This window comes from Oreochromis niloticus, linkage group LG5, assembly GCF_001858045.2.
Source record: "Oreochromis niloticus isolate F11D_XX linkage group LG5, O_niloticus_UMD_NMBU, whole genome shotgun sequence".
Lineage (NCBI taxonomy): Eukaryota > Metazoa > Chordata > Actinopteri > Cichliformes > Cichlidae > Oreochromis > Oreochromis niloticus.
Window position 1 is genome coordinate 32,648,848 of NC_031970.2, and position 27,651 is coordinate 32,676,498.

The 27,651-nt window shown below is 42.3% G+C and overlaps 1 protein-coding gene across 2 annotated transcripts in view; it reads right to left on the reverse strand.

Moving 5' to 3' along the window:
• The window catches only part of pdzrn3b (PDZ domain containing RING finger 3b), a 100,521-nt gene extending 73,070 nt beyond the window's left edge, over positions 1 to 27,451 (reverse strand). The window contains exons 1-3 of one of the 2 annotated variants that reach the window (XM_003442775.5): positions 26,574 to 27,451; positions 19,258 to 19,344; positions 17,259 to 17,366 (exon numbers count right to left, since the gene is read on the reverse strand). In XM_003442775.5, coding sequence (XP_003442823.1) covers positions 17,259 to 17,366; positions 19,258 to 19,344; positions 26,574 to 27,287 — 909 coding nt within the window. In that variant the 5' untranslated portion in view covers positions 27,288 to 27,451. The remainder of the gene's footprint in view (positions 1 to 17,258; positions 17,367 to 19,257; positions 19,345 to 26,573) is intronic. The other variant, XM_005450143.4, reaches the window with a different exon arrangement.
• Between the last annotated feature and the right edge of the window lie 200 nt (positions 27,452 to 27,651).

Genomic DNA, 27,651 nt, shown 5'->3' on the forward strand with positions numbered 1-27,651 from the left:
GAGTGCTCAAACAGCACCAACTCTCCAAAAATCAGATAAAGGCCTTGTCTAGATGTGCCAAGGGACAGCTGGAGGAGGGCTTACATTTCTTTGGCTCCGATTCAAGGAATTTGAGTTGAGGAGCACAACGCATACCCTTTACCTGAGATACCTTGTTTGAATCTCAAACTCGAGGCTACGACAGCAGCTATGCAGCACAGCAGACCCTGTCATGTTGAACATGAACAAATGCTTTTTTTATTTCTTCTACCGAGTCCAGGATCGAGCTGGGCCTCTGTGTGTGTGTGTTTTTTCTAACTCATAAGCCCAAAAATAAAGGGCCTTGTGTAAGATCCGGTGTGTATGGAAGCCAAGCTCCAGCAGCCAGCATGCCTTTGCTGAGAGACAGCAGCTGTTGGCCTGATATAGCATGGCTAGAGAGGAAAGAGGCCACGGTGCTACAGCCAGCCTTGTTCGTTCACAGGCTTGCCCTCCCTTTCCCTTCAAGCGTCTTCTTTAATGACAACAGCAGAAAAAAAAGTTAGCTAGCACATTTGGCATACAACCAATAAATAAATAAATAAATAAATAAATAAAACTAATTAAAAAATGATTTCTTATTTACATGCAAGGATTTCAAAGCCAAGCAAAGTGAGGCAGTTTCCCCCTTAATGTGGCCCAATTCTGCTTTATCTACATCAGTCCTGCTTCTGATGGCTGGATTCCTGAGCTCTCATATTTTCCATGTTTTTTTTTTTTCTTCTGTTATCGCCCAAAGTGCATGCCCTGGCAGAATAAGGCTTGATGATGCTGTACGATATGAAAACAAAAGAGGAATAGATATCTGGTATAAATCTAGGCTGTGTCTGAGATATGGCGGGTCCTTATGCTTAGCAAAGCTAGAGAGAATTAAAATTCCCTATCAGACATGCACTCCCTTAACATATCTATTCCGTATACAAATGCACTCATGGGGTATTTTTCCATAACCCTGGACAGCCATCTTGCTAGGTCAGCCCAAGTATCTGCATGCATCTCTCCTTTGTCCTGAGTTGGTCATATTGTTAAAATCCATGTTTTTTTCCCCTTACACGAAGGAAATGTACATTTGTCATTTTCTGTCATAGAGTATTAAAAGTAGAATGGAGCCTTCAGTTTTCAGGCCCCTCTTCTGTGGAACCAGCTTCCAGTTTGGATTCGGGAGACAGACACTATCTCTACTTTTAAGATTAGGCTTAAAACTTTCCTTTTTGTTAAAGCATATAGTTAGGGCTGGACCAGGTGACCCTGAATCCTCCCTTAGTTATGCTGCAATAGACGTAGGCTGCCGGGGGATTCCCATGATGCATTGAGTTTTTCCTTTCCAGTCACCTTTCTCACTCACTGTCGCTACCCGATCCGTACCAGAAACCCGATCGGTACCCCGCATGCGCAAACCTTATGTCACTTCCTCTCTTTGCCAACATTGCGACATTCAATATATTTGAATGATACGGTTAGCGCCCAGTTAGCTCCTAGCATTTCTCAACAGCTCTGCCTTCTTTTCGACTACCGAGACATTTAAACAATGGATAATCTGTATACAAACAAATTCATGCTTTTGTCCTCAACAGAGAGCGTTCCCCAATTGAACAACAGCGCCGTAAAATAAGAAGAATGGCGCCTAATTACAGAGTTAATAATACAGACTTTGTAATATGTCACGTGAAGATTCATCAGCCAGAGGAAGTGTTTACTGACATTTGACAGTGATAGCGGACATCATCATCACTATTCCAATCAATCCTCTCCACACAGACAAGCATAAACACACTCGAGTATCACTAAATCAAATTTAACACACGTTTGTAATGACGCTAATTCCGTTTACAATAGGGTTCATTCACTCGGTCAGCAGGTGGCAGTATCCTCGTACACTGGGGAGTAAACTGCCATTAAACGAACAGAAGAAGAAGAAAACCCCTGCACATGCACAGTACGGATCGGGTAGACCCGATTTGTATGGTCCGACTTCGCACATGCGCAATAAGGATCGGAGAGTCCTGATTCGTAACTATCTTTTTATTTTTCGTTTTTGTCTACATTATATTGAAATGTTTCATTATTTCAAACATTTTAAGAGATACCTATTATTCAAAACATCTTAACAGATACTCTGACCCGTAACTATCATAAAACGCTTCGACCGGAAGTAGACACTTTTCGCGTATGCGGGGTACCGATCGGGTTTCCGGTACGGATCGGGTAGTGACACTCACTATGTGTTAATAGACCTCTCTGCATTGAATCATATCTGTTATTAATCTCTGTCTCTCTTCCACAGCATGTCTTTCATCCTGTCTTCTTTCTCTCACCCCAACCAATCGCAGCAGAAGGCCCCGCCCCTCCCTGAGCCTGGTTCTGCCGGAGGTTTCTTCCTGTTAAAAGGGAGTTTTTCCTTCCCACTGTCGCCAAAGTGCTTGCTCATAGGGGGTCATATGATTGTTGGGTTTTTCTCTGTATCTACTGTACAATATAAAGCGCCTTGAGGCGACTGCTGTTGTGATTTGGCGCTATATAAATAAAATTGAATTGAATTTTCTACACTTCAGTATCATCACTAGTCACACAAAATGCCGAGACATCTTCTCTGCCGAGAAGTATCATTCACTGAGCTCTTATAATTTCACACTGATAAATCGAAATGTCCATAAAATATAAACTATACTATACCACACCACCACAATATTCACAGCGTCTCTGACAGGCTACACTAATGAAATTTACCAGTAAAGACAAGTTGAGTGTTGACAAAATGTTAAAGACTTGAAGTTCGTTCACTGCTTCCGTCATCGTTTCTGAGTTTACAGCAGCATTATTCATAAATGGCAGTTTCCAGCAGGGTTATCCAAAAACTTTACTCCGATACTAAAGTCTACTTTTGGCTGCTGCCTTATTCACAACATATCACCACAGCAGGTAGCTCCAGATGTTGTATTTGGCTGATTTTTTTTTTTCCATGCTGGATGCCACTCCTGACACAATCCCAAAGGAATCGAACTGTGGATCTTTTGCCTGTTGGGTGAATATGTAAACCACTATACCATTAAGCTAACCAGTACTAAAAATGACTACTGGATTAGATCACTACGATTTGCAGCGGTACAATACCAACAGTGCCGTTTTCATCCCCTCCAGCTGACATATAACTTCACACATCCGTGCTGCAGACAGGCAGTCACACGGCCCCTCCCCTCACTGGCAGCTGAACACATTAACAGTAGCTGACAACACTGAGCAACATGTTATGAGGAATTCTGAGAGTTCAGTAAAGCTCCCGTTCAACAACACTAAAACATTTAAAACATTAACATAAATGATAACACTTCCTGGTGCATATGTTAGCATTAGCCATTTAACTATTAGCATTTACCCAATAGCCTGATTATCCTTCTATGAAGTTCTCATTAATCTAGCAAGTACTGGATATGGCTAATGGCTAACAATGTTAATGTGGAAGCTAGGCTGCAAATGCGATCAGTCCGACCCGTCACTAACAAAGTCGGTAATTTAACAGGATAACACAGTTAAGTGCAACTAACAATGTTTGTTTTTAAATGCATTTAAGTCCCAGATTAAAGCTAAGAAAAGTCTACCAGCAAGTAAACAGAAACAGCAGCATGTTACCTTATCAATTATATTTGATCAGCAATGAAATGCTTTGCTTTTGGTGACTTGGCACCAGAAGGTACCTTAAAAAAAAAAAAAAGTCTTGTCACTGGTTGTTTCCATTTGTTTTGACTTTTATAAAAATGAATAGTGACTCTTTTTTTTTTAACGACTTTTTTCTCCTACAGGTATCGGTATCGAGTTTAAAACATCATCAACTGCTTTTAACAAATGATCCCTGACAATGGCACAGGATAAATTTATCTCTAACAGTTATTTTATATTCTTCATTTCAGAAAGGTGAGCTCTTAAAATCTACAATTCCTAAACTCTGTATGGATCCATTGTCATGACTACATATGTGCGTAGTCTCTCTAATTGTGTGAGTGACTTAACCAACGAGTACTGTGGCTCTTTCCATTAGTTTTGTGGAAATGCTGTTAGGAAGTTGCACTTAACCTTCGCATAGATTAAAATGTTAAAGACTTTTTAGAGTAAAACTAACATTCGAGTAGTAGACACCAGCGATTCAGTCTTCTTCTGAAGCATATCCAAAGATCCTGTGGCCTCTTTAAGAAAATACTATCTAAAGTAAAACATGATTTCATCCCTGCTCAATGTTCTGGACTCACTGATGTACACATAGACCTAAATACTTCAGGACACTGCAGACAAAAACAATGTCTGCCTTACCCTGCAATAGTTTTCCATCTTCCCTCTTGGCACATGCAGCCTCCTTCCATTTATTTTCAGGGTAAACCTTCACAGATGGAGCAAATGTGGAAACTGTAGTGACAAAAGGCTTAATATCCCAGTATTTAAAAGTAAGCCCAAGGCAGCTGGGCTTATGGTGTTATGAGTGTTAAAAGAGCCTACAATGGACTTACAGAGGCCTATTGTCCAAGCAGAATTGGCATGACGTTAGAGACATTACACATTAAATTACACTTCTTTTTCCTTTCTTGGTCTTTCTGACTTTCTGCTGTGTGACTACTGTTTTCATAAGATGGTTAAAGAGGGAAAACATTCCCTTTCAAGTTAGCTGGGAATTCTTACCCAGGGGAATATGCTTTACCACCTGCATATATCAATCACACAGCGAGAATATGGAGGGAAGAAGAGGGGAAAAAATTGCTTGGATCTCTCTCCAACAAGCAGACAAAATGGCTGCGACTGCGCGTCTTCTGGCGTAGTGCTCTGGCGAAATGCAACATATCCTCGCTGAGGTTCTAATCAAAGAAGCGCTCTGTTAACACGGAGTAAAGGTATCTTTATTGATACCTCGGCGTTGACCTTGGCACGGGGCTCTGAGCTCTCAGTCGGTGGTCCGGGCCTTCTCCTGAGCCTGCCGGTGATTTTCTCTGCCTCAGAGCTATCGTATGTCATAATCTACAGGAATTTGTGGATACAATCTATTCAACCCCAGATACATGGTGCACCGGTTTCAGGAGAGGACAGAATCCGTAGTGGATCGGGGTTAACAGAAGAGACGAGTTATTAAACATATGCTTTTAATAAAGCAGAATAACAGAAGTGCCAACTGAAGCCAAACCAAATTCCTTTTTTTTCCCCTCCCCCAACTACATAACTAAACACCTTTTCACAGATGGGCTTTGAACATTATGACTAAAGTTAAATGAGCTTTTTTTAAGCCATCACTAGAAATATATTACTCTGTGATACAGAACATATGGGATATATATTACAGCATAAACACAGGTGGAATCAGAGCACAGAGAAGTGTGCACTTGGAGGGAGAGCACCTGTACTTTCTCAGAGAAAAGGGGAGTATCAAGAGAGAGCACACTGTACTTCCCGCTATAGAATAACTCATCCTCTTGAGAGCAGGGGGAAAAAGTAAGACATAAGCAGGGATGTGTGAGGGAGGCGCCTGCAGAACATCTCTCTCTCCCCATTTCTCCACGTCCCTGAAAAGCTTGCTCAATGAGCCGGTTCTGACCATTCCTCCGGGCTGTTTGTCAAAAAGGAAAGAGGAAGTCTTGAATGAGACAGAGAGGTAACACTTGAAAGGGAACATCTCTCTCAGGGGAACAAGAGAAAGGCCAGAGCAAAGCGGCGTAACTGAGATGGAGAGCCACGCCGATGAACAATGTTTTCTATTTGCACACATTTGCATAAGAAAAGGCAGCACAGCAGCCACCAGCTCCCCTAGTCGGCTGGTGAAAGGATGGGCGCGCTAGACCTTCTAAAGAGGAGCTGGGGAGAATGGGAGTGGTGGGGACTCGAAAGCGGGGCGTGTTGTCAGGATTAGCTGGTTGAGTGAAGAAAACATTTTGATAAGAGACGCCAGGCTTCCACTTCTCAACTACTGTTGCGAGTCTAACTGAAGGCATGTTGTACCACAACAAACTGCTGAACACCTCACACTGAGGGGAGGTGCCAAACATGTTGAAGTTTAAACAGGTGTACAGGTGTAGATGTAATGCTAATGTTGCACTGCATGACTGCTGTGCGCAAAAATGATAAGGTAGGTACTTGCTGTTTATTTTGTTAAAGGGAAAAATGATTCCACTTTAAGTTTCATACTTATATTCTTGGATGAGATTAAATTGCAACCACTCAGTCCATCCTCTGTGTGAAGCAAGCCATTTTAGCTTCCTTCTCTCTCGTTTTAAACCAACCATCTTGCAATTGGCTGCCCCTCGTAATCAAGTTTTAATTAGGAGGTGGGTGGGGCTTCTACGCTCCAGAGCAGAGTTCCTGAGATAGCCATATTAGGGATATATCCTTTCAAATAATCCCTGGGATTACTTGGAGATTCGCTGAGCTCATTACTTGAAACTCAAATTATGTTCAACATGAGCCTCCACCTTCATAACAGTACATATGTGACAAAGTATAGGGGAAAAAAACCCGACAATAGGTCTCCCTTTAAGTTGGCATGTGTTGTTATATCCCAATTAGCCCAGATATTACAGAACATCTGTCTGTACAGGAGGGACAATTATGCACGGTGATGTCAACCTTGTGTGTTTTGCATCTGTTAAATCCTAATGGAGCCTCAAAAAAAGAAAAAAGAAACCTAACATCTGCTGGCAGTGCTATCAACGGCCCCTAGTGCCGCAGCAGTGTGCAGTGCCTGATTAGGCTCACTTCAAAACAGCTTCAGACAAAGTTGTTGTCATTATGCAAGGAAATGTTATGTAGTGTGACTAATGTTGGAGTGACTGAGTCGATCTGGTGGGTTAATTAAAATGTAAGCAAATTTTCGATGCAATTTGGAACATGAGAATAGAAGTCGTCAATATGGCACAATATGAGAACTGATAAAAAAACAAAAAAAAAAACAAAAAAACAACACACACACACACCGCAAGCTTACTCTGACATGCTCCTGAATACATACTTTAATTATTGGCAAATGCAATGGTTTAATCTAATCACATATGATCTGGAATCCCAAGACTGACGCACTTGATAGAGTGCAGGCGTGGACTACAGCTCGCCACGCTACATTCATCATGCGCTGCTGGCCATTATCAGTTGAATGAGCAGCAACCTAAGGCACGTCCCTCTCACCTCGCCAAGAATGTAAAGTCTCAGACAGCCAGGAGGCTTAATGCTAAAATCAATACCTCTGACTGTGGACTCCTCCTGTGTTGTCCTTGCTGATGGTCAGTCGTGGACCTTTTAAGTTCTGGGGAACCATTAAGTTTAATGATTTCAGGAGTTAAGAAGAGATGAAGTGTTTCAGAACGTAGGGAGATCTTAAAGGCAGGCAGACTTGGAGAAGCATGAAAAACATCTCTGATGTCACCACACAGAGGAAAGTGAGCATGATTAACAAGCAAGTTGAGATTAGAGTCCTACAGAGTTGTGGGAAAAGAAATGAAGTCCGCTTCATCATCTCGCTGGAACGACGACTGTAATCGTTCCATATGAGAGGAAGACAAGCATACTCTGGCACTTTGATTGATGAGCAAAATCTATAGCCTATAATCTGCAGGAGGACCGACGCTGGATCACACGGTGCCACACAAACCATGTTTAAATCACTGTCAGTAGCAATTTCCATAGAAACAAATATACAGAGTGTCTGCCGCCAACAAACAAGGGATGGAATCCATGTCATAAAACAGGAAAGTCCCTGTGTATCAACGCACCGGTCGTAAAAAACAGACTTGTGTCAGGCAAGAAACAACTGCAGGCACCGTTCAGCTCAATTTCTACTCTAAAAAATGGAACAAACACAAGCTGTATGCATAAGAATACATGGTAAGATGTTCCTAAGTTCACTGCCGGAGCTCAGCAGCCTGTTTCTCCACTTAATTGATTTCCCTGCAAGTACTCCCTCCCTCGCCAGTCCCCGTTTATTTTATTTTATTATTTACTTGCCATAATGCTCCTATCACACTGGAGTTCACTATAGAGGCCTAATGTTACATGTTACAGTAAGTACTTTCACTCTTTGTTTTGTCAAAACTATCACAGTGACATGCTTCACAGTCTGAAGTTGCTTCTGCTAACTGCTCCTAAAGCTCAGACAGAAATCAAGGCAAAAAAAAAAAAAAAAAAAGGCATCAAGACTTCTGGCTTCTTTGCAGCAGAAACCAAGCAGGGAGATTTACAACTTCTTAAAAGTACTAACAGTAAGTTTTTAAACTGTGGTCTGCACAATGAAGAATAAATCTGGCGGCGACTGTCATCGCTTTCATTAGGCTGATGGTTTTAGGACTGCGCCACTGTTTCGGATCTGCTCTCTTGTGAGATCCCTGCTGTGATCATGTCAAATATTGAGAAAGCTACGCTGACGCGTGGCGCTATTTTTGGTGCAGCTGAATGGATGACACGAGGACTGAAGTTTGAAGTGGCAATGTGCGTACTAAACTGTGGTCTTGCAGTCTCCCCGGGGAAGGAGTTACATGTTTTCTTGAACTGACTGACTGTTTCCAGTTTGGAGGGGGGGTGTTGCTGTTTGATATGCAAAAGAAATGATTAGATTGTCGCGTTCCAAAAGGGAAGAAAAAGGCAAATCACAAAAAAAAAAAAAAAAGTGTGACACTATGGTATAATTACTGTGACTCGTGTGCCTTTTTGTTGCTATTTAACAAGGCAATTTCACTGATAGTCTCTGCTACGGTAGAAAGAGAGCGTGAGAGAGAGACACTGGCAGGAACAGTGAGAGGGAGTGGGCGGTGATTAACATGCTAGAGTCAGGAGGCATTTCAGAGGGGCACTGGGAGGAAACGACGGGCCATTACAGCACAACTAAGGGTCTGTTAATCAGCCTATTAGGGTTTAATTGAGGGTAGTTAATTAGGAGTCGGTGGGCAGTCTGTGCTCGGGGGTCAGGGGCTGACATGAGAAGCAGCTGGCAGAGCAACCAGAGCTGATTGTTGCTGATGTATTTGCACAACGCCAGTGATTGACTGACAGGAAAATTGGCCTAAATTGCACCTATCTGTTCCTACCCGTTTTTAAACCTTTTAGGAACCATAAATTAACCCCACTGTAGTTGTGAGCGAGGGAGCCAGTCGGGACTGTGTCAGAGCAGAGTGAGCGCATTTACAGTGCGCCCCAGACTGTATGTCTCCACAAAAAAATAATCACGCGCCCGCTCGCCTTTAAGGGCAGAAGCTGTTTAAAGTAAGTGGAAAATACAATTAATTTAAAAAAAAAAAAAAAAAAAAAAGCATACAAAGGGAGCAGCTTTCTGGCTACAGTGAAGTTTAAGCACACCTCACACTAACGCTACACTGAGATGACTCCACATCTTAAAAATCTAATTTTTCCCCTCTTCCCCAGTATGGACTAGTGGAAACAAAGATGTGCTTGTCCTTGTTTCTTAAAGCCAGCTCTGCATAGGGCACTGGCTACCACCAGAAGCTGATTATGGACTCTTTTAAAGTTAGATTTGATTTAATGTCCTGCTCTTGCCTCAGCTGGACCACGGGGGCACAGGAATGCGGCCGGCTGCTAGGATTGGCCCACGTAGCCTGTGGTGGATTCATCCTGTCCAGGGCCAGTCAGGAGCAACAGAGCGGGGCCACATTCAGCTCGCCCATCTGGGGAATAAACACGCCGTTCCCGCACAGGGGCCCAAAATCCAATAAAGGGCCGGACAAAGGCCCGTTTCTTGCCTCAGAATGCCAAACAACATGTGATCCCCTTAAGGGAAATAACTATGTCTGTTCCTCATAGGCCTCCAGGTCAGAAATAACGCCTGGGGGACTTTTTAACATGTCCTGTTAGAGAGGCCATGTGCAGTTTCAACTGGTTAGAGACAATACGGGTCAAGCCAATCATACCGGTCTGTCATAAGATAGCATTTAAAAAAAAAAAAAAAAAATCCAGACATGAGCAACAAGCCAACAAATCCCACAATTTTAATCACCTACTACATCAACTCTAATGAAACCAAGCTTTGCCAGCAAACAGTATCTGAAAGGAAACAAATGACAGGGTCGATGACAAAAGGCAGCATTTTGCTTTTGCTGGTCCTCACACCAAGGAGGAATAAAGGGCCATTGACACCCATGCTTCGAACTCACCTCCAACACAGCTCACTTCACATTTCATGTCAGTCACTGCTAAATGCTATCTGGCTGGGTTTTTTGCTCTCTCTGACCTGGTGACTTGATACTCAAGGAGCTGCGGTGAGGCTTTAGGTGTTTAATGCTCGACTGTGGGCAAGCACACAACTCATACAGTGTCAGGGCTTAAAGCAAGGAGCGTTTCTGTGGCTGAGATATATTTGTGGTGCTGGTGGTGGTCAGGGTATAAAACAAAGACTTTTTTCTTTCAGACACTGCGTGCACAACAGAATGTGACTGAATGTCAAAAATAAATAAATAAATCAGAGTTGAGGCTTTGGAAAAAAAAATATAATTTGCGTTCACTCTGTTAAAATAAAGGCAATTAAAATAAACCAGTTGACACATATTACAAATATGTTAAAATTGTCTTTATAATTGTAAAGAACATCACAAAATGAAGACCAGTGCTGATTTTTTTTGTAGATTTTAGTTTATTGTTCTCTTTAGTGTCTTTTGCTTTGAAAAATTTGCTCAAAGCACCTACTGGTGTCAAAGATTCATTCGTTCATTTTTAAACTTGCACACTTTGATAGCTCCAGAGTATTTCTGTGAGATTTCTGGACTCATTCCAAACTATCAAGTCACATCTCTCTGTCTTGGGTGAGTTTTTAATGGAACAATTTTATCTCAGCCTCCTTACTGAAGCCAACCAGAAAAAAAGGGCGCACAGCCTTACTGTTAGTTTAATTAGTAAGCTATCAACGAGACTTCTAATCTAACAAACCCCTACTGGCTCACAGCCTACTTGGTCACGAGACTATAAGATAAATGATCCCGCTCCTCCTTCAACCTAATGGCTCGGTTACTCTTGAGTGATAATAGTAAAGTAAGCTGCACTGAATTTTTTCACATTGTGTGACAGATTGCAAGTAGTTATGGTTGCCCAGAGATTGAGCGTGCGACATCCTCACCCTGTGGGCAACCACGTTCAATTGCAAGGTGACTGCGCTGGTCCAAACAGTCACCTGGCAACCACGTTCAATTGCAAGGTGACTGCGCTGGTCCAAACAGTCACGGTCTGACCTGACTGACTGTAATCACTCTCAGACTGGTGAAGGTTTGCAAATAATCGCTGACTAATTTATAACCACAGACAGATTGAGTGGATTGAGTGGAACGCGTTGGCAAAGAGACAGTCTGCAATAACGAGCGCAACTCATCTGTGACGTGTCTTCTTGCAATAGGGGACTACACTCCACAGGTTGCAAACTGTTTGCGTTGCTATATAAAACCCAGGTTGCTAAGAGCCTCTGTAATTTAGCAGTTAAATTGGAGTTGTCACTATTTCTTTATTAAGAATTAATTTTTTAAAATATGGATGGACTCTGAGTGTAAGCAGTTAAGTGAGTTTGTATTTAATGTTAACTTCTGTGTATGTACCCGGCAACAGATTTGCAATTTTTGCAACAATGTAATTGCTAATTTGAGCTCATTCAGCTGCAAATTTGTAACGGACCGACTCATTCCTTATCGCCGTCCCGACACACCAAAATCACTTTGAAGACAGAAACTGACTGCAAGTTGTCACAGAACTGGACCCATTTTCGAAACAACCATTAAAAAGGCAACAAGACTGCAAGTTCATCACACATGATCACAGTAATGTTGGTGTAAAGGTGTGGGAGCTGGAGGTGTGGATGTTTTGATCGTTAGGTCTAAGCATCAGACTAATATTGTGTTAGCTGTTCCTCTCCAGCTAACACAATATTTATATGAATGTGCAGAAGCTTTGCTTTGAGCTGCTGGTGCCTTTTGGATCATATTTTGCGCTTATTTTCTAGTGACTGACACTCTAATGTTTTATTAATCCGTTACTAAGACTACCGTAATTAGCCGCCAGTTTATCTCCATCCACTCTCTCTTCTGGTCTTTTTTAATGTTATTTTTATTTGTTTTAAACAGGACTTTATTATTTTCACAAAATAAAGACTTCCTGTTTTTATACATAGACAAACAGCCATAGCATAGCTGTGGGAAAGTTAAAAAAATAACCAAGATTTACCATAGAAATAATGATCTACAGTCATATATTATACAACCCAGTGCCAGAATTCTGGCAAAGTGTAGGAGACCTTTGAGCCCTGCAGCTAGTACCAAGTAAGAAGCCGCAGATGTGCTGCCTTAATAAGCACTACAGTTCTATATTCTAAATATTGACCTGAAATTAATTCCTCAAGCTGTAGCATCTACGGTGCAGTTAACTTCAGCTACAAGGCCAAAGCCCATCGATTACTCCAACCTGAAGTAACATAAGCTTGTGTTGAACATAATAAATATGATAAGGGTGTTTTAGGACTAGTGCTCAAGTTTACACATTGTTACACATTCATATAAATATTGTGTTAGCTGGGACACATTCCTGCTGGCTAGCCACTGCTCTGATCAAAAACACAACAGGCGTAACACGTAGAGCCGGTACGTCCTAGTGTCCGTTTATTTTAAAGTAACTGTTTCTGTTCACCTTCTGACCTAAACAAACAAACAAACAAACAAACAAAAAAAGCCTTGCTGAGGTTTTACAAGGTGACATTTACAACAGCAGCCCAGGCGTCTCCGTTCTCTTCCTAGCTTCACACTTTGGAGCCGACACAGAAAACATCCCGTTCACCCTGAGAGCTCAGGTGCAGCCATCCTGGGATTGTGACACTGGCTTAGTCACGCTGAAAAGCAAAGAGGCTTGAAGAGAGTGGAAGGTCATTTGTGTAGGAAAACACACAGCAGCAAGAGGCTCTTTATCTGTGTGAAGTGAGGCTGAAGACAAAATGCTGGGATTACATTTACACGAGAAAAACATTCTTAATCAGATCTAAAAAGTCAACTCATGCCCGAAGACATGATTAGGGAAGTCGGGTACCAGTGCGAGGTTCAATCAGAACTTATTTATCAAATCCTGGCACAATCCCGGCAGATCCTGACCAGAGTGCTAAGTTTCTGCAGCTTGCAGAGAGGTGAGCGAAAGCAAACACAGCTCAAGGTTTTTTTTTTTAAAAAAAGGAAGTGTCTGAACAAGAAGGTACTCGTGTGCTGATTCATACCAGCCTGCAGCTCGGTTAGAGGACAGCCATCTGCTGTCGCACTCCCCCGCTAAGAGCCTGTTATAGAAGGACAAGCCACGAATCATCAGGTACATGTTACATCCATATAGATTTACTGGAACTAACACCTCTACTACAGGAAGAGAAAACGGCGGGGCTGTTGACAGCGCTGTGGTTTTCTGCCTCCACAGGTGAACGAGCATTTCACTGCTCCGTAATGTGATTGGTCCTTTACAGAGCAGTTGAGCCCCCATAGCAGGATTGTGAAGGGCTGTCAAAATTATCCCGTCCATAGGCTTGCAAACCAGATTTCACGAGTAAGGGAAAAAACAAAGCAAATTCCCCCCCCCCCCCCATTTCCACTATAATGGAAAATTAGGGCACTGATGCTAAAAATAAAGCATTCCACATTTCTTAATTATTTCTTATCAAAGCTGTATTAATCAATATTTTTTCCCCACTCTTAGGGCAGAGGAAATGTGCAAAGGTGCATTATGAAAAATCGTTTATAGTTACAACTCACTGAGAATGACTGAGGCTTTTTAGAGCCTCTTATAGCCCAGAGTTTTGATATTCAAACTCCAGTACTTTGTTTGTTTCGAAAGTAACTTATCAGACTCAAACAACACATGATAGTGTTGGCTTGTTGATGAACACAGTAGAGCCTCAAGCAGTTAAAAAGAGCGATGGCAGAATTAAAAGGAAAGCAAATGTTAGACTTATATTCTTAAGGCTCAGCCAATTAGAGTAAAAATAGGACGGCAGCCTCCTTTTGAAATAAATTAGCGGTTGCCTGGTGACTGGGCTAATTTGTTTTTTGCTGCTCTCACAGACTGAGAGCCAACCTGCCTCTAAACAAGACATCCAAACTCAGACTAAGTGCAATCGCTCTCAGACAGATTGGTGACGGTTTGCAATCAATCTGAGTCAGATTCTTGTTATATTCCTCTGTGAAAGTAATGTTGTCGAGTGTCTTATATCGTTTTGCAGACATGTAGCCATCCTCTTCTCTCTCATTCTATTTCAAATATATGAGCTGCTGCTTGGACTGTGAATTAAAAAGTTAATGCCAATTTCTGTATGTGGGTACAGCAACAGGTTTCCATAAGATGGCAACAGGCAATTTTCACCAGTTTATCACAGTTAGTCACCACGTTATCGCAAACAGATTGCATCTAACTACAAATACACAGCAGAACGATAGACCGACCCGTTCTTATTGTTGTTTCGTTGCCATCTTCATGCATCAAAACGTGCTTTGAAGACAGAACCTGACTTTGAGTGGTTGTAGAACTGGTCCCCGTCATTGAAGCATTCATTTCAAAGACAGTGATATCGCACATTCATTGCACACAGTCCCACTGGCTTTGGTTGTGCATTAGTCTGCAACAACTCTTTTCCCCGAGTGTGACTGTAGCCTTAAATGAATGGCTAAAAACATGTCTCCTAAAGACTGCTACTGGTGCTCACTGAAATAAAAACAAGCAACTTTATAAGATTGAAATGTGTCAGTGACCTTAAACCTTTGATAAACTTTTACATTTCTATGAGCCAGTTCCTCTCAAACACTTTTAAAGTTCAAAATTCAACTCTAAGATAAAAGCCGAATTTTAAACTGCACTGAGATAAAATGTCTTCTTGATTTTACGATCTCAACTAGTTCTCCCAAGAAAAACTATTTACTTGTCTCATGCAAAGTTATCCTTGGACCACTTCAGTCAAAAAAAAGATTGTTAGTTTGTCATCTGTTTTTCACTTTTCCGTCTACTTGTCTAAGAAAAACGAGCTAATTTCAGAAGTAAGAACATGGATTTAAAAACCAATCTGAAGATATCACCTTGGCCTCGGGGAGCGTTCGGGCAGGCAGGAGGATTAAAAAGATAAACTGGAAAATTACTCGTAAAAATTGAGCGGTGATGATTAGCTGTGGGCCTAATCAGAAAAGGAAGCCTCACACCCTTCCTGATATTTACACATCCTGCAACCATACTGAAAAGCAGCACAGATATAATTAAACAACGGTCTTAAGCAATGATTTCCACTACAACTACTACAAAAAAAAAAAAAAGGATAACACAGCAGTCACGGATATCATGAAAAACAATCTCTCCTAAAACATGAGATAAACCAGGTTTGACTGTTCCTGCAATTCCAGCATACATCCCAGGATGCTAAACAGGACACAGTTACAGGCTGTTTGGTTTCTACCAAACACCGTGAAACTGCCTTCAGGCACTTGGGGTTCATCGCCTTTAATTCTCGACAGTGAACAAACAAAGTTCACAGACCCAGTCACCTCAGGTTCAGAATAAAAGCTGCGCAACAGCAAATTGTGTTTTGATGTCACATTTCTTATTGTGGTCCAGGAATCTGTGACATTGTACTTTCTTGCTTCAACCAGTCAACAACAAAAAAAAAAAAAAGCAGCCTTGGAAATATAAGCTGCCTCGCTCTCAGGTTTCCCTTCCGATGAATGGCGTAAATGTGAAGTATCGGCCTTTAACTGTCTATTAAATCTGATGATTTATTTTGCTGGGTATTGTATGGCAATCCCTCACTTCTCGTCAAGAAAAGGTTACTTTATAGGAACCTGTGCTACCTCCTTAGGCCTTTCCTGCGCTGGAAAGATTCCGTGACTTCACCCACAATAGCGCAAAAACAATATGAAAAACACGAGTGAAGCATTATCCTATAGCAAATTCCGTCCTCTCCGTTCCGGATTGGCTGTCACAGCATTAAACCCCATAGATACACCTTCTCAAGTAACCAAATACAGCGACATCTGGCCCATTAACGCGTGCATCCTGTGCTTACACGCGCCCAGGCAAACACGTGCACGCAAACTCATAAAGCCAGGCAGGGCAGATGCTCGCAAAGACACACATTTGTACACGTTCGTGTGACATATGAGCTAATCTCCCCGCACATCAGCTAGCAGCCCACGGCAAGTCCCTTTAGGTCTGGAGTCACTGAGATCTGAGTGGCTTTTTTGGTTCAACCTGCCCTCGTTACGAGGTCTTAAGTTGCAGAGAGCACCAAGACACTTGACTGTGTTAGCTCAGGAGGTTTACACCAAAGACAAGCACATCATAACATCTCAGTCACGACGTCGCCAGATTTACAACCATATTATTTGGAACAACGGCGTGAGGCTTTCTCCAGAGGACTTGTGGCATTTTTTTTTTTGCAAGTAGTTAGCAATCGACTGCATAAATGACAGGATAGAGCGATCAGCAGAGTCCAGATGTTGGGAGTCTTCTTTTTTTTGTGTGTGTAAACACTTTCCACAAGCGTCTCTGTGAGCAATGAGCTGGTCAAAAATGCTCCGGGGGCAATTTCACTGAGGTTTAACAATAAAGCCTGCGACAAGCCATATTTGTCATCTTGCGGCCGGCGGTAATACACACTTGCAATTGACATAAACGTCTCATTTCAAAGCAGCCATTGTGAGCGATTCTGGTTGACAACCATTCTATAAAAGCAACCTTTGTGATGCTGAGTTTTTCGATGCATCCCTCAAGTTGACCTCAGGGTGAGCTGGCCTTTCCACATCGAGTTCTGTTTAGAGGCGAAAGGAGGACGCTTCATGGCTGCTCTGTCGAAAGGGATTTATTTGCTGGGACGAGAGAAGTAAAAGACATCTCTCTCTCTCTCATATATATACACACATATATATATATATATATATATATATATATATGCGCCAGCAAAAGTAAAGACGGACAGCCTCACCTCAGGTTTATCTCAGCCCATCTGCAATGATGCCCTACTTGACATCGCCTATGTCGATTGGTAGAATCGTATCAGAGACGTTCATCATCTGCAGGATTGACTTTCTGGAGCGCCAATAAAAGGCCAAAATGCTAATTCAGGTTCCATGTGTCACGCATTGCGTTCAGCTTGATCTCAGAGCTCAAACATACACAAAGATGGAGTGATCCTTTGGTGTTTCTCCCTCTTTATAGTGCAGACAGTCATTACATCAGTAGTTTTCCCCCCTCCCATTTACATGAAGCATTACAGAGGAGGACACACATACCTCTATTATTCTGTCGTGGATCTGAAGGCCTCCCTCTTTGTCTGCTGGACCTTTCTCCACGATCTTGGACACAAAGATTCCTTCATTCGAAGTGCTGTCATTGTCGTCCTGCGGGAATAAATTGCAGGCATGTTCAGCGGATTAATGGAAGCACAGCGCTCACAGGGCTCGTTAAGGAAAGGAAAGCATATAGAAGTCTCAATAAATCGCGCAATAAAAGTACTTTTAAAAAACACTGGAAACACTGGGTTTGGTTGTTGTGGGCAAAACCACGTGAGTGTCTGTACAACGCTTTGCAAGCCTCCAAAGTTAAAGGTTTAGTTCACCCAAATAACAAAGAAAAAAAAATCCCAAGGAAACTATTGCTACCACCCCTATAAATGACACAAACAACATTTAGTTTGGCCTTAAGATTTAAGGGAGATTTCCAGTGAATCCACAAAATGTTACTGCCAGCAGTTTTTTTTTTTTTTACTGGCAGCAGTAATTTCAAGGCAGATATCTCAAAATCAGGGCACACAGAAAACAAAAATATCTGGAAGGCTCAACAGCAACAAGACTAAGTGAAAAAATATGGCTTTTTGCTATTTGTGTGAAATGCCCTTTTAACCCCACCCTTGAGTGTGGACTTGGGGATGAGCTTTAACTTCACATGCTTCCCAGGCCTTAAAGGGTTGACCCTGGCCTACAGAAGGGCCTAAATGTTGACACGCGGACATGCTGAAGGGGCATGAAGTAGCCTACATCCGACTCTGTGGCCGTGACCTCAGAGTCAGAGCTAAGTCTGGGTTAACAGCTATGTTAGCACTCTCTTTAAAACCACATGAAAATGTGTACCGCACTCCTGCTGGGCTCTGTGACACAACTACATTTTACTAGGTACTTAAAGAAACCCCAGAAGTTACAGAACAGATGCTAATTAATAATTTCTGGTCCGCTTCCTCTTTCAGGGACATCGTGTACAGTGTTAACACTGCAGTGCTTTCCTGCAAGTTCCACAACATGCCTACTACTACTTTGCTTCACCGCTACCGCTATCACATGAGCTGCAGACAAACAAGCTCATCTAGGAGACCACAAAACCTGGCAGTTGATTGCGCTCACCATGCCATACCAGTATAACAGCCACATGAAACACACATGTCAAAGGCTGCTAGGATATTAGCCACTTCCAATTCTAATGAGTAGCTTCTTACACCACCTGATGATTTGAGGCTCACTAGGAAAGCAAAAGCCAAGTATTATCTCCGCTGTCGTACAAGTTTGATGCATGGCTCTGTCACAGCAACTCCACGAGTAAATCTACAGTTAAAGAGGAAAACAAAAAACTCCTCTTTTTTTTATATGTCGATCTTTTTATAGCTTCCCGCTATAAAAAGTTTTACTGTGATAATCTATGTCACTGCTGAAAAGTGCGTCACTGTGGCTGTGGAAAGCCAAATCTGCAACAGTGGAAGTGAAACAGATACAGCGTTTCAATAAGACCTCGGCTGCAGAAAGAAGCTCCATGTTTGGGAGATGCCAGCGTTGAGATATTTTCCAACCCTTCACTCGGCAGAGCGCGTGGCATCATTAATGACTTTAACTTCAGGGGCCTCGAGGCAAAAAGCGGCAGAGAAAAGTTCAGTCTGGATTTAAAAGACCCTTTCCCCTCCTCTGTGTTTACCTCACCACCAAAATCCCCTCAATTAGAGACAAAACAACTGTGGTGGAAGCCATAATCCCAGATTTAACTCCCATAAAAGTAATTATAGTTTTTTTAATCCGTAATGCCAAATCCGCTAAACCAGACCAATATATAAACACAATAAAACTTGATAGATGCGGTCCATCTATCCACAGACAAAAAAAACAAAAAAACATGCATGACTGTCTAAGTTGCGGCAGTCAGCACAGAGGAGGCTTGTGGTACTTCCACTATTTGCCATATGACACTTGGCTGATCACCGGGGAGGGGTGGGGGAGATGGAACCTCCAAGTTGCTCAGCTTTCAACCTACCACGCATGGCCTTCCTCCTATGATGTTAAAACCCAGAGAGCCGCCCTCACGAAGAAGGACAACGGTCACGCTTTTAGTCTCGCCTTCCTACAAACAGACAGGAGAGACACACGTGAGCAAGAGATGGCAGGAAGTTATTCAACATATACAACAATTCAGTATTAATCCTAATTAATCTTTTTACTCGTTTAAATTAAAAGAGTGAAACTTTCAAAACACAAGGGCTATATTGTACCCATGTTTTAATAGAATCTGTCTAACTTTCAGGTTTTATTCACCAGCTACAACTGCTGCAAGCAAACAAATGTTCCTAATTCTCTGTGGTAGCTCAACAACAAAATAAGAAACTATTGACTGCTCTATTATTAATAATATAACTTCATGCCGTGTTTGTGTCATTAACATCCAGCCAAACACGGTTTCTTCAAAAGAAAGTATCACTTGCTGCTCAAAACGGCCAAATACTCACAACATAACAGACAGCAAACAGACACTGTTAGCTTAGTAGCCAGATCTTTTCAGCAGAGTTGCTTGAATCTTTTGGTTAGACATCTTTGTATATTATGGTACCGCTACTGCTGTGTTACTATTAAATGAAATCTTATGTGTAAAAAGTTCAGTACATGGCCAAAAGAATCGGGCCGCCAACACATTACACCATGGAGCTCCCAGCGCACCATTTTTGTGCTGGTGTTAATGCCAGAGGACGTTTGGAACTCACCAACCTCGCTCTGTAATTTTACATAGTCTGCCACAGCTGATGGAATATGCATGTCAATCAATCTGCATGTCAAAGTACCCTGAACCTCAAGCTGCCCCCAATGTGTCCATCAAAGTGTGAGTGTCTGCATGAATCTTAGGCTACGTCTACACTAGCCCGGATAAATTTGAAAACGGCGTTTTTGTTTGAAAACGCTCCGCGTCCACACTATTGTTTTCAGTCGTTTTCACAGAGTTGTGCGTCCACATTGAAACGGCCCAAAACGCTTATGTTCCAGTACTGCACATGCGTGAAGCGCAAGAAGATTCGACCTGCATCATTTCTGTCTGCCGTTTATTTACTTTCCGGCTCTTTGAAACGTGTCGGCAAAATGTTGAGGAAAAGCACCGAGTGTTTTAAATGGACTAACAATGAGGCAGAGTTGTTGCTGCGAGTGACACAAAGGTACAAAGTAGCAAAAGCGAGTGAGAATTAAAGAATTTGAAGAAAAGCTATCTGGAGCATGTACAGACTGATATTAATCTTTAATAGGGCTGTCAGAACTGAGAGCAAACAAAACAACTACTGTATAATGCCATCCGCTATCTTAGTTTAATTGGTCACATGACTGCATCATTGTGTCATCGCTTTCGAAAAGGCTCCAGGTTCACTGTCCACACTGCGACGCGAAAACGGCGTTTTTGAATGTATCCGCTTTGGGGAGCGTTTTCAAAACGCTGCGTTTTCCTTGACCGAAAACGCCATCTCAGTGTGGACGGAAGGCCAAAACCGAGAGAAAAGATGCATTTTCAAACGAAAACGTATTATTGTGGACATGGCTTTAGGCAAAGCACTTATGTGTATGTATGTGTGTGAATGAGTGAATAAGACTTGTACTAGAAAACGCTTTGAGTGCTCAGCTAGAGTAGAAGCGCTTCACAAGTACCAGTCTGTTTACAAATTAAGCTAGTCAGTATTCAAGTTAACTCTGAATTACTTATCATAAATGATTTGATTACAAGTAACAATTGTGCATAACTAAAAACAGACAACTTCAGTCTCAGGCCCACAACCATTTAAAAAAAATGCCAGTCCAGTGCTAGCCAGTGTTGGGTGTAACATATGAAGTACAGCATCCAAGTATACAGATTACTTGTTCGTTGTAACTTTAAAGTCAAAAGGTCAGCTTTGTAATTCAAATATTTTTTATTTTTTTTCCAATGAAGGAGCTGGTTGCTATTGAAGGGTTCCAACAGTTCCCTGCTCCTTTTGTTGTGCAGAGTGGAATTTGGCCTATGAGCCGGTCAGCATGTGAAGGTCATTTAGTGAGATGGCAGAGAGATTGGCTGTTACACTGCTGGAGCATTCGCATTGTCCTGACCCAGGGTGATAATAAGAGTCTGTCAACTGCTAAGAAGCTCAATTCCTCGTGTTGAAGAAGTACCTGCAAGCTAAGCACAGCTCCACAACATTGCTGCTGAGGAGGACTAAGATGCTGGTGCTCGTGCTACAGTTCAGAACTGCAAAACTAGCAACAGCGAGTTTCTTTCTAGTTAGGTGGTGGACAAACTGCTGCCTATATCAACCTGTTATGCAGTGAGCTAAAGTGGACAAACTCTCAGGTAAATGTACAGTGGGTTACACACCTTCTGGACAATATAAATGAGCACAAGATGGTTGCAATTTTTTTGCTACAACATAACAGCTGGTATGTAGTTTCTAATGGCCGGAATCTTGTAATGTAACAAGTTACTTTAGCCAGTACTTCTTCGAATTTCACCATTCTCCAGGGCTTAGCCAGCACACCCAGCCTGAAATGATGACCAGGTCAAAGAACAGAACCGCTCTCTCACGAACCGTTGTCCTATGTAAATGAATATACTAGTGAGCCTCTTTATTCAGAAGCTACATGACATGAAAACCTCTGGGAAACTCGCAGAGTCAGCCCTTAATCTGTTTTTTTAAGGAGGACTTAGAGGGGAGCTATGAAGTAACATAATTTCAGCTGCTGTTCCAGTTTTCTGCGACATACTGAGACTAAATATAAAGCAGATATTACTGGCATGTACAGCATCCTGACTGCCATATAGGCTAAAAACACCAGCATGTGCAAGTCTGGCCCTGCAGGAATGTGCGCTTCTGTCACGACAGCATTAGTGGCACATACTTCCGAATTATAGTGAACTACAGCCGTCGCTGTCAACAAGAAGACAGTTGGGCATTATGCTGTTGAGATAAAGTGGAATTAATATGACAAATGAAAAAAGGTACAAAGCAACTGGCTTTTCCATCCTCTTCACTTATGCTGAATGTGTCACAGGCCTCAAAACAAACTAGTCTTCACATTTCATCCACAAGAGCCATTAAAATGAACAATTATGAAGCTTTTCCTTTTTTTTTTTCCTCCCCTCTCACCACATCTGCAAACACTCTAACAATGATCCAACCTCCCAAAAATGAAGTAAACGTCCTCAGGATGAGGTTGCAAATTTACTAAAACATCAGGTGTGCTTGGGTTAAAATAAAGACTAAAAAGAAAAACTGATGTGCTAAACACCACAAATTCAAAACAAAACCGTGCAGACACAATGACATGGGTGCTACAGCAAGTAAACAAAAGATCCGTGGGGAGAAAAAAACCCAACAAAACTTTATTGGTGAGGTAAGAAATGGCACGCTGGCAGTGAAACTTTAGTCTGCTGCTCACTTGTGACTTGGCACACTCACGGTGAGCCTTCACCTCAGCACTCGTCACACTTTCCGAGTCTGTCCTCCATCAAGCTGCCTTCCCCCCTGTCTAACTCTTAATATAGTTCACCTAATTATAGTGTAGGTACTGTAATACAGAACAAAAAGGGAACATATTGATTTATAAACTACTCGCATGTGGTCAAGAGACAGAAACTCAGTGACCTTGTAAATGTAGGGCAGTTTAGCCCATTAATGAGGTAGTGAAGTCTATTTCAAATCAATGACAAGGATTATCACTCAATGCTAATGTATATACACAAAGGAACCAGCAGCCTAATGCATTTTTATTAGATGAAATAGGCATCTTCATTGAATACATGATGGCTTTTATTAATGTGATCTGTCATGTTCAATTGATAGCCACGCTTCTGAAATAACTAATAGCTTCCATTATTCTGTTAAGCTATCTCACAGAGGCCTGCTTTTAAAAAAAAAGTCCACAATTAGCCTAATCAGTTTGAGGTCACAATTACTCCAATCAAATTCAATGGCGGTTCGATCAGTTTGATGTCTTGTGATTTTAAAAAACACTTGTTATTGCATCAAGAACCTTTAATGCTGTCATCTGCAGCCAAAGGGGATCTTGGTTCAAAAACACAGATCCAATCCTTTATGGAGAGTGTGACAACACTTCTAACAGCCCTGCAATGAACCACAGTAAAGATCTGAGCTTTTTGTTCATTGATTTTCCATCAGTTTTGTTTGTCTTTCTTGCATTTAGTATTAAATAATCTTTCTTTTAAATATCAGTCAGTTACTCCTCTTCTCCCAGTTTTTGGCATTAAAAGACATTCAAGTTGAGGAGTGGTGGAATCTCTGAACTAAAGTAAGTTATCAGTCAGCTGTAACAATGGACTTGTATTCATCCTTTGGTAGTGATCTGATGATCAGTACTGAGCAAAAGTTTTGAGCCAACACTTTGTTTGCTAGGACATTGGGAAATAGGAGGCAGCGATTTATTGAAACATGTGCAAACATACAGGAAAAAACAGTTTATACGGCAAAAACAGAGTTTGCGCAGTTCTAACGAGCTTGAAAACTAGAATCTCTTACGACCACCTTTATTCTTCAGCACACCCTGAACTAGTTCTCCAGGCTTCTTGAACAACATTCAGAGTTCTGCTTTGGATGTTGGCTGCCTTTTGTCCTGTTCTCGGTCAAGATGCTTCAGTAATGTTGATGTCCGGGCTTTGGGGCAGCCAATCCATGACTGACAGTGTTCCTCGGTCTGTTTTTTTTATCCAGGTATGTGTTTGGGAATACTGTCATACTGAAAAATTAAGTTGTTGCCAATCAGATGTTTTCCAGATGGTATTGCATGGTTGATCAAAATCTGACTGTACTTTTTGGAGTTCATAATTCCATCAATTTTGACAAGATCTCCAACACCACCAGCTGAGATGCAGCCCAAACCATGACGGAGCCCCCAGCGTGTTTTACAGGTGACTACCGACACTCACTGTTATACCCCTCTCCTGACCTTTTATTTTTGTTTCAGTAACTTGAAACTACATTTTCAAATCTGAATTCCAAAGCCCACAAGATGATTTTCAGCTTTTCCGTTGTGTAATTTGGCATACCTTAGTCTTTCATCCCCGTTTCCCTTAAGAATGCCACCCTCCACTGAGACCATTTCTGATGAGGGTTCAATGAATAGCAGATGGATTAACTGCAGGGCCAGATGCATCTCTCAGATCCCGTGTCAGGACTTCGCAGGATTTGTTATATTTTTAATATTTTGTTAAGGACATGATTTTCAGCTGCTGTTTGGTTAGTTTTACAGGCTTCCCACTTCTCCCTTTGTCCACTTTCAAACTCTCTGAAAATGGTCAAGTGCAGAGTTGAAAACGAGTGAAAATACAGCAAATATCCAAAGAAAACTTTACGAAGCCTGGAGAGTGCCAAAAACTGCTTTAAAAAAGAAGAATGTCACAAAGGTTGCAAGAAAGTTTGGCTTCTTTAATATAACCTAAAATATAAAGAAATGATAAGTAGCCTGAGACTTCTGCATAGTACCGTATGTCATAAAACTGCATTAAAACCTTTTTTCCCCCAATGATCTTTTGAATTGTGAAATGCACCTAGCATTGGATGCACTCCATTTAGCGCGTTCCAGGTCCGTGGTATTCTGAATGCTGGCTCACTAGCATGGCTTCAAAGGAGTAGGCCCATCAGACAAGTCATTACCTGGGCTTTTGCTGCTTTGGCATGTCAAAATATCCCTTTTCGGAAATTACCAATAACACACTGATGTAATTAGGCTCTTGATTACTGAAATCAAAAAAAAAAAAAAAAAAAAAAGGGAGCAAGATTTTTGGACAGACTGCAAGTCACCAGCCTCTAACAGCTAATCCCAGTTCATATTCACATTTGTGAGAGAACCTCATTCCTGTTGACTGCTTGACTGGATCCAATGAAAAGCCTTTCGAGATAGAAGAGCTTTCTTTATTTCTTTCTACCGAGTTGCAATATCACCCACAGATATTAAATCTCATCCTCAGAAGAGTTCTCAAACAATTCCTGTATCTCATACATATGTTCAAAGCATGCCTCAAGTGCAGACGTTATTCCTTCTGTTTTTGCGTTAGCACAGCCACAATGGCAGTAACACACTTAATGTAGAGCTCAATGGCAGGACTGAGATGCCGCTGTCAAATGAGCTATGATAACTTGCTGCGCTACAGGCCCAGGAAGCTTCTTTATACCAGCATGAGCGATTTCCCGATTTGCCTGCATCGGTGCTTTTGATGCGCAATTTACCAGTCTACTGGAACACATTTTACTGGGAACTGAGCCCGTAATGAACAAATGAAAGCACCCAGCAAAAGCGGGGGGAGGAAAAGAGAGTGAAGTTTTTGATAGGTGATTTATTAAAGAACTTCTGGGACAAAAAAGGGTGTAAATTTTTTTTTTTTTTTTTAAAAAGCACATCCCATTCATCCACATTTCTACTAATAATTCTTTCTCCTCTAAAACAAAACCCTGACCACTCCCATTTGCTAATCCCAGCAGCAGTGCAAGCACCATACACTAATTCAATTCATTACCAGATTTATGAACTCCTGCATCCTTTATGATGTTGATAATGGGCCACTGGGTTTATAAATTTGAACCATAAAACATCCTTACATCAGCTCTTCCTGAGCCCCCCCCCTTCACAGGGGCCTTGCACAGATCAGGCTATACTGTTTTTAAGGCCTTTCAGGACCTCATAAGCTCTTACTAGCTCATTCAACTTTGGTGCCAGCAACTCTGCTGCAGCCCTGATTCTAATTTGTTATGATGGTCTCGGGGGAAAGGGCGAACATCCGATGACAAAAAGCCTCAAACAAGCATGCTGTGAGGGGGTGAGGCATTATAACTGGAACCTGGTTCTTGTTGTGTACAGAACTGCAGTAAATATTTAGCCCTCCCCCCACCCCACATTTACTGCCAGCTGGCCAAGAGGCACAGCTGACATCCATGTCTCAAAGCAGGCAGCCAAAGCACGAAGTTCTCCTGGAAACACCAGGGGGGAAAAAAGAAAAAGAAAAAAAAAGCAGAATCGCCAACAACATTGACTTCCTTTTCCAGTTGGGTTGAAGTTAAACAAAAAGGCAGCCACCCAAACAACAAGGAGGCCCAGTTAAAGTGACACAAGGACTCCCAGAGTGCCGACAAAAACATGCTGAGGAAGATATTTTACAGCCTATAAAAGTTGGCCTTGAGGCAATTGACTTATGCGCAGTGCATGTCAGGATCAACTTTAAGTTGCACTGGAATGATTTTATTCTCACAGAACACAGATTTTCCAGGCGTCACACTATGGATGACAGCAGGGAGAAGCTACTGGGAATCACTCAGAGCACAAACTTTTCCTGCTTACCTTGCAGGAGAAAGCCACGGTCTTGGTGAGGGAGTCGATCCTCTCGCTGTACTCTGTGAATTTCTTCTGATACTTGAGCGCTGTCATCTGCAGCTCGCTGTGCACGGCGGAAAGTTGTGCCAGGAGAGCCTTCTCCCTCTTGTTGGCTTTTATGGTCTGCTTCTTGAACTCCCTATCCAGGATGATCATTCTGCACTGCAGCGCGCTGTTGTGCGCCTTCAGGGCTCTCAGGCAGCAGTGGCCATTTGATTTCTGCTCCTTTTGGGTGAGCATCAGCCCGCAGCCGCTCTCGCAAACCCCCACCGGTCTGTAGTCGCACGTCTCCCGCATGTGAGCATCCACGTCCCGCAGGTTGAGCACCTCGCTGCATCCTCTGTTCCTGCACTTCGCCGGGGAGTAGTCGCACATCTCGGCGTGCTCGGCCAGATGCTGCAGCTTCACCACGGCATCGCAGCCCCTCGCGTGGTTATCGCATTTAATCTCCAGCTTCAGGATGAGGTTCTTGAGAGGCAGGACGTGGTTCAGCTCTTTGGTGGAGATCCGCTGACATTTGACCGGGCAGCTGCTCTGCTGGACGACCCAGGGCAGCACGCAGCCGGAGCAGAAGACGTGACCGCACGGAGTCGTCAGCGGGTCCTCAAGGACTTTATTGCACAAGTTGCATTTAAAATCCGGGTCCACAGTCCCCTTGAAGCGGTCCAACTCGAATCCCATGGTTTCCCCAAATCCAGAGTCAAACTTGTGGACTCCCCACCCCCGCAGATCTAAGTCGGAGGAGCAGTGGGGCGTTTTTCTCTTAGCTGGTCATTGGTGGAGCACTCGGCGAGACCTACTTGCTCCGAGCTCTCCTCACTGTCTAAACTCTACTAATTGACCGAGACTTTTTGGTGCCTTCAGGAGCGCCTCGTACGCGAACCCTCTGAAGTTAGAAAAAGTTTTTCACCCTGAAAAAATAGATATATTTCGTTTCCTTTGCACGCGACAACTTTGTTTTGTAACTGCAAATGAAAAGATGAAATCAGGACAAAGGTGACAATTTTTCAGGGCCGTTTATGACACGTAAAAGTAACAATTTCTG